We start from the raw sequence: 7895 nt of genomic DNA, 5'->3' as shown, positions 1-7895 counted from the left end.
CTCGGCCTCCCAAAGTGCTGGGATTACAGGCTTGAGCCACCGCGCCCGGCCCTAATAACTCTTAAAAGTGCCTTTTTTCTAAAATGTATCTACCTTTTGAGATTTCTTATTACATAATACTTGACCTGTGCATGATATATATTCTTAATTCCGAATTACAGTCATAAGCCCAGTTTTCGGATTTTATGTTCTCCATAAAGCCTAAGACTAAACATTTATAATCAAAATTAAATTACTAATTAGTATATCATTTCTAAGGTTAAAATTCCAAAGACCTTATTTTAAAATTTCACTTTTAATTCAAATAACATACATTTGTTCATTTAAAGATACACAATTCAGCGTGTAATCCCAGCACTTTGGGAGGCGGAGGCGGGTGGATCACTTGAGGCAGGAGTTCGAGACCAGCTTGGCCTACATGGTGAAACTCCGTCTCTATTAAAAATAGAAAAAAATTAGCTGGGCGTGGTGTCACGTGCCTATAATCCCAGCTACTCAGGAGGCTGAGGCACGAGAATTGCTTGAACCCAGGAGACTGAGGTTGCAGTGAGCCAGGATCACAGTACTGCACTCCAGCCTGGGTGACAGAGCAAGATTCTGTCTGAAGGAAGAAAATACACACACACACACACACACACACACACACACACACACACACACACAATTCAGTGGTGTATTAGTATATATACAATGTTATAGCACCATTAATACCTAGATCCAAAACATTTTCATCACCCAAAGGTGACCCTTTACCTATAAAACAGTCACTTTCTCCTTTGTTCTCTCCCCAACTCTGGCAACTATTATTTTGGTTTCTGTCTCTGTAGCTGTATCTATTCTGATTATACCATATAAAGGGAATCATACATGTGACCTGTTTGTGTCTGGTTTCTTTTATTTGGCATTGTGTTTTCAGTGTTCTTCCATGTTGTAACCTGTATCAATACCTCACTTTTTATCATGGCTGAGTAATATTTTCATTGTATGAATATTCAGTATTTTGTTTGTTCTCTCCTCTGTCATGGTACATTTGTGTTGTTGATACCGCTTGCCTATTGGCACTCAAGGCCTTTTAAATAAATGTCATTCCATTAGGAGACATGATAAAAATACGTATTGATCAACAACTATGTGAGAGATTTTTGAAGTGCTTTAGGGCATGTCAGAAGAAGCAGTTACTCCAGAGTTTACTGTCTGTTTGATAAGTATTGAAATCTGAGTTGTGATGAATAAAACATGAATTTTTATTTTCCCTTAAGGTGTAACAAGTGAAAAGCAATTTGAAGTTGGTAATGTTTAAGAATTATTTTAATAGTTTTGGTCTTCTCTGTAGGCCCTTCATTATATGTTGTTGGTATCTGAAGTAGAAGAAACTGAAATCTTTAAAATTTGTCTTGAATACTGGAATCATTTGGCTGCTGAACTCTATAGAGAGAGTCCATTCTCTACATCTGCCTCTCCGTTGCTATCTGGAAGTCAACATTTTGATGTGCCTCCCAGGAGACAGCTATATTTGCCCATGTTATTCAAGGTAACAGAGTGGTTGGTTGAGTGTTCTTCCTGTTGCTTGCTGTGGTTTTGAGATCTGAATGTAAAGACTTCTAATCTATCTAAATAAATTAGCTACGAAAAGAGAACCCAACAACTTCTCCATGAGTGTGGAAAACTAGAACATGAAAGGAGTTGAGTCTAGAACCTTGGTTCTCAAGAGTGTGGTCCTTCTCTCAGTATCAACATTGCTTGTGATTTTGTTAGGCAAAATTTGTTGACCACCTGCCAATCTACTGAACCAGAGTCTAGAAATGAGACACAGGAAACTCCTGTAACAAAAGTTGGCTTAAAAAAAAAAATCACGCCGGGCGCGGTGGCTCAAGCCTGTAATCCCAGCACTTCGGGAGGCCGAGACGGGCGGATCATGAGGTCAGGAGATCGAGACCATCCTGGCTAACATGGTGAAACCCCGTCTCTACTAAAAAATACAAAAAACTAGCCGGGCGTGGTGGTGACTGGCGCCTGTAGTCCCAGCTACTCGGGAGGCTGAGGCAGCAGAATGGCCTAAACCCGGGAGGCAGAGCTTGCAGTGAGCTGAGATCCGGCCACTGCACTCCAGCCTGGGCCACAGAGCGAGACTCCGTCTCAAAAAAAAAGAAAAAAAAAAATCACATTAAAACACAAATAATTGTAAAGCCATTTTTGTAGAATTACAGTGAGAAATTTTTCTTCTTTTGGAGACAGAGTCTTGCTCTGTGGCTCAGGTTGGAGTGCAGTGGCATGGTCATAACTCACTACAATTTTGAAATCCTAGGCTGAAGCAATTCTCTTGTGTCAGCATCCCAAGTAACTGGTTGCAGGCATGCACCACCATCCCCAGCTAATTTTAAATGTTTTAGTTTTACTTTATTTATATTTATATAGTTTTTTCTGTGTGCTTTAAGTCCCAGTATTTTTATTGTTTTAGAGATTGGGTGTCGCTGTGTTGCTCAGGCTGCTCTCAAATTCCTGGCCACAACAATTCTTTCTGCCTAAGCCTCCGGAATAGTTAGAATTATAGGCATGAGCACTTTCGGAGGCCGAGACGGGCGGATCACGAGGTCCAGGAGATTGAGACCATTCTGGCTAACACGGTGAAACCCTGTCTCTACTAAAAAATACAAGAAAACTAGCTGGGCGAGGTGGCGGGCGCCTGTAGTCCCAGCTACTCGGGAGGCTGAGGCAGGAGAATGGCGTAAACCTGGGAGGCGGAGCTTGCAGTGAGCTGAGATCCGGCCACTGCACTCCAGCCTGGGCGACAAAGTGAGACTCCGTCTCAAAAAAAAAAAAAAAAGAATTATAGGCATGAATCCCTACACATGGCTGGCCTGTGGGTTTTTTTGGTTTTGTTTGTTTTTAACTAAGCTTCTACCCTAATGATTTCAATGATCTAATGATTTTTTTCTTGATTGATTGATCGTTGAATATAGGTCCGTTTATTAATGGTTAGTCGAATGGCTAAACCAGAGGAAGTATTGGTTGTAGAGAATGATCAAGGAGAAGTTGTGAGAGAATTCATGAAGGATACAGATTCCATAAATTTGTATAAGAATATGAGGGAAACATTAGGTAAGTTAATAAATACTGTTCATCTTTACCTTTATACATTTATTCTGGGGTGGAAATATATTTTAGAAAATGTGCTGTAGTTTCTAAATATTTTCTAAATGTGTTGTTATTCATTGGTAAAACTCTTTGCTCATTATTTGCATTTGAAACCATTTTTTTTTTGTAGTTTATCTTACTCATCTGGATTATGTAGATACAGAAAGAATAATGACAGAGAAGCTTCACAATCAAGTGAATGGTACAGAGTGGTCATGGAAAAATTTGAATACATTGTGTTGGGCAATAGGCTCCATTAGTGGAGCAATGCATGAAGAGGATGAAAAACGATTTCTTGTTACTGTTATAAAGGTATGCAAGGGATAGGTATGAATTAGAATTGCTAAATAAGTATTATGTTGTTACAATAAATGATATCAATTTGTCTTATTTACAGGATCTATTAGGATTATGTGAACAGAAAAGAGGCAAAGATAATAAAGCTATTATTGCATCAAATATCATGTACATAGTAGGTCAATATCCACGATTTTTGAGAGCTCACTGGAAATTTTTGAAGACTGTAGTTAACAAGCTGTTCGAATTCATGCATGGTAAATCTCTTTCTTTACTATATTTTGTTTTTATTTTTATTGAACAAAATAAATGAATGTTTTTGTCTTGTTAGAGACCCATGATGGAGTCCAAGACATGGCTTGTGATACTTTCATTAAAATAGCCCAAAAATGCCGCAGGCATTTCGTTCAGGTTCAGGTCGGAGAAGTGATGCCATTTATTGATGAAATTTTGAACAACATTAACACTATTATTTGTGATCTTCAGCCTCAACAGGTATGTTAAGCACTGAGCATATGTTATTTTTAGAAAGTAACACCTGTATCAATCTGTATGTATCAGTGGAAATAGGAAGGCAACCGTTGGATCCAATAGAAGTGTTTCTGATTAAACTTTCTTTTTTCCTTGACAACAGGGTATTACTCTGTTGCCCAGGCTCAAGTGCAATGGCACGATTACGGCTCACTGCAGCCTTGAACTCCCAGGCTCAGGTGATCCTCCCACCTCAGCCTCGTGGGTAGCTGGGACTACAGGCATGCACCGCCTTCACATCCAGCTAGCCTTTTTCTCCCTCCTTGGTAGAGGTGGGGTTTTGCCAAGTTGCCCAGGCTTGTCTTGAACTCCTAGCTTCAAGCGATATGCTAGCCTCAGCCTCCCAAAATTATTTTTTATATGTGTGAGCCACGATGCCCGGCCTGATTAAATTTTCATAGTGAGACAGATTCTTGTTTTTGTTTTTGGGGTGTGTGTGTGTGTGTGTGTGTGTGTGTGTGACGGAGTCTCCCTCTATCATAGAGTCCAGGCTGGAGTGCAGTGGCCCAATCTCTGCTCACTGCAGCCTCCTGGGGTTAAGTGATTCTCCTCCTCAGTGGCTGGGATGAACAGGTGCGTGCCACCACGCCCAGCTGACTTTTGCATTTTTAGTAGAGTCAGGGTTTCTCCACGTTGGTCAGGCTGGTCTCAAACTCCTGACCTTGTGATCTGCCCGCCTCGGCCTCCCAAAGTACTGGGATTACAGGCGTAAGCCACCACCATGCCTGACTGGTTTGGGTTTTGTTTGTTTGTTTTGTTTTGAGATGGAGTCTACCTCTGTCACCCAGGTTGGAGTGCTGTGGTATAATCTCGGCTGACTGCAACCTCTGTCTCCCAGGTTCAAGCAATTCAAGCCTCCCAAGTAACTGGAATTATAGGCACTTGCCACCACGCCTGGCTGATTTCTTTGTGTTTGTAGAAGAGATGGTGTTTCACCACGTTGGTCAGGCTGGTCTGCAACTCCTGACCTCAAGTGATTGGCCTGCCTCAGCTTCTCAAAGTACTGGGATTACAGGAGTGATCCACCGCACCTGGGCCAAAATCAGTTTCAACATTTTTGTGAATTGCTTGTGTGTAGTTTTCCTTATTAGGGTGTATAAGAACATAAAAGTTAAAATGTCTGCTTTTTAAAATAGGTTCATACGTTTTATGAAGCTGTGGGGTACATGATTGGTGCACAAACAGATCAAACAGTACAAGAACACTTGATAGAAAAGTACATGTTACTCCCTAATCAAGTGTGGGATAGTATAATCCAGCAGGCAACCAAAGTAAGTATTCTACTTTTTCTTAAAGTTTTCATGGGATTTAAGAAGACTGTGTTCCTTACAAATATATTGAATTCAAGCCTTTAAACATGTATGTGTGATCCGTAAGTGCTTTTATGTGTGGCTTTGTACATTTTATTATCTGGGCCAGGCGTGGTGGCTCACGCCTGTAATCCTGGCACTTTGGGAGGCTGAAGTGGGCGGATCACCTGAGGCCAGAAGTTCGAGATCAGCCTAGCCAGCATGGCGAAACCCCATCTCTACTAAAAATACAGAAATTAGCCGGGCTTGGTGGCACATGCCTATAATCCCAGCTACTCAGGAGGCTGAGGCAGGAGAATCACTTGAACCCAAGAGGCAGAGGTTGCAGTGAGCCGAGATCGAGCCACTGTACTCTAGCCTAGTCAACAGAGCAAGACTCCGTCTCAAAAAAAATAAAAAATCTGGGCCGGGCGCGGTGGCTCACGCCTGTAATCCCAGCACTTTGGGAGGCCGAGGCAGGCAGATCACGAGGTCAGGAACTCCAGACCATCCTGGCTAACACAGTGAAACTCTGTCTCTACTAAAAGTACAAAAATTAGCTGGGCGTGGCAGCGGGCGCCTGTAAGTCCCAGCTGTGCTCAGGAGGCTGAGACGGAATGGCATAAACCCAGGAGGCAGAGCTTGCAGTGAGCCAAGATCATGCCACTGCACTCCAGCCTGGGCGAAAAAACGAGACTCCGTCTCAAAAAATATTTTACTTCATTCTTAAGGAGATATGGGCAAAAAGGCTTTTGTGTTCGTTTTTACCATTTGGGATTATAAATATGATTTAGGGTAAGGGAAGTGTAATGGCTTTTGTTTTAGTAATTATGTGTTTTTTTTTTTTTTTTTTTTTTTTTTGAGACGGAGTTTCACTCTTGGTGCCCAAGCTGTAGTGCAATGGCATGATCTTGGCTCACTGCAGCCTCTGCCTCCCAGGCTCAAGCAATTCTCCTGCCTCAGCCTTCCAAGTAGTTGGGATTACAAACAAGCACCACCACGCCTGGCTAATTTTGTATTTTTAGTAGAGAGAGGGTTTCTCCATGTTGGTCAGGCTGGTCTTGAACTCCCGACCTCAGGGTGATGCGCCTGACTCAGCCTCCCAAAGTGCTGGGATTATAGGTGTGAGCCACCTCACCTGGCCATTATGTGGATAATTCTTACATGATAAATGGAATTTGCTTTTTTTCCTCCAAGAATGTGGATATACTGAAAGATCCTGAAACAGTCAAGCAGCTTGGTAGCATTTTGAAGACAAATGTGAGAGCCTGCAAAGCTGTTGGACACCCCTTTGTAATTCAGCTTGGAAGAATTTATTTAGATATGCTTAATGTATACAAGTGCCTCAGTGAAAATATTTCTGCAGCTATCCAAGCTAATGGTAGGTGATTCTGATTTCTTACACGATGCAGTATAAACACTTCTCTTCTACTGCCTCAAGTCAAACATTTGATATTTTTCACAGATTTAAATCAGACCTCCCATTTCCCAGATGACCCTAGACATATTTAAAATAGTTGTGTGTACCTTTCCCTTTTACAATTAGTCTTAAAGCTTATTTTCCCAATAAATCTTGTGTAGTTTTGGCTTTAAACTTTTTAGTGGTAAAATGGAATTGCATCTAATGTACACCTGAGTACCACTGTATAATTTTAGTGGTAAAATTAGATTCCATTTGATTCTATTTTGTAGGTGAAATGGTTACAAAGCAACCATTGATTAGAAGTATGCGTACTGTAAAAAGGGAAACCTTAAAGTTAATATCTGGTTGGGTGAGCCGATCGAATGATCCACAGATGGTAAGTGGGAGATGCTTTGCTTTTGATTTTTAGTGTTGATGCTATGTTTTATGGAATGTGCTATACTCTATTATGTGCATTTTACTAATTTAAAGCATATCAACTTTGTGGTTATTTTACGGCATTTTATTTATTGTAGTCCTTAATGTTAATATACTGTATTCCATCTTCAAAAGAAACTATTAATCAATAGCGAAGGGTGGCGATATGTAACAACATAGCTAAGAAAATTGGGTCATTTTATGTTTCCATAGATAGGTCAGGAGGATTTAGTTAATGGAGTACGGGTGCAGTTTTTGCATTCCTCTTGATTTTTGGAGCAATTACTAGAGCTACAAAGTTGTCATTACTTTACCTCTTTGGCAAAGTGATTGCTTCCCAGATTAAAGGCTTGAAAGTCTTTTTTACACTTTCTTTTTCTTAAATGATTTAGAGAAAAGGAAATCATTTTCAGTAATAAAAACCAGCTGCGTATGCCTCCACTTGTAAAATTGTGAATTACTTTTAGGTGTTAACTGTATGGTTTCATTCTTTTTATTCACTTGAGCCTTGGGGGATTCCAAAAAAGTCTATTCTGATAAAACTACTACTTGGAATAGTGTTTTTTTTTGTTTTTCTTTAACAAGTGTGCTAGTTATTTTAATAATTTTGGTATTTCAGTATTGTTTCTTGTTAAGGAAATACTTTTCAGTAAACTTGTTCTGAATATAATTCTTATGGAATATACTTAAGTTGGCTAACCTAAATATCGAAAGGTTCTGAACATGTGTCTTATGTGATCAGAACTGTATTTAAAATTTGAAAGCAGAATGTAAGATGTATTGAAGGAATTGTGATGCTTGTA

General features: G+C 40.2%; 1 protein-coding gene across 1 annotated transcript in view; it reads left to right on the top strand.

Moving 5' to 3' along the window:
* XPO1 (exportin 1) overlaps positions 1-7895 on the top strand; it is a 64047-nt gene that overhangs the window by 44773 nt on the left and 11379 nt on the right. The window contains exons 11-18 of the mRNA XM_011941837.1: positions 1334-1531; positions 2961-3099; positions 3266-3447; positions 3533-3689; positions 3764-3927; positions 5100-5234; positions 6450-6633; positions 6945-7051. Of these exons, the coding sequence (XP_011797227.1) occupies positions 1334-1531; positions 2961-3099; positions 3266-3447; positions 3533-3689; positions 3764-3927; positions 5100-5234; positions 6450-6633; positions 6945-7051 (1266 nt within the window). The remainder of the gene's footprint in view (positions 1-1333; positions 1532-2960; positions 3100-3265; positions 3448-3532; positions 3690-3763; positions 3928-5099; positions 5235-6449; positions 6634-6944; positions 7052-7895) is intronic.

The sequence above is a fragment of the Colobus angolensis genome, unplaced genomic scaffold (assembly GCF_000951035.1).
Source record: "Colobus angolensis palliatus isolate OR3802 unplaced genomic scaffold, Cang.pa_1.0 Scaffold201, whole genome shotgun sequence".
Lineage (NCBI taxonomy): Eukaryota > Metazoa > Chordata > Mammalia > Primates > Cercopithecidae > Colobus > Colobus angolensis.
The sequence above is the reverse complement of the archived record's forward strand: the minus strand, read 5'-3'. Positions and strand labels throughout refer to the sequence as shown.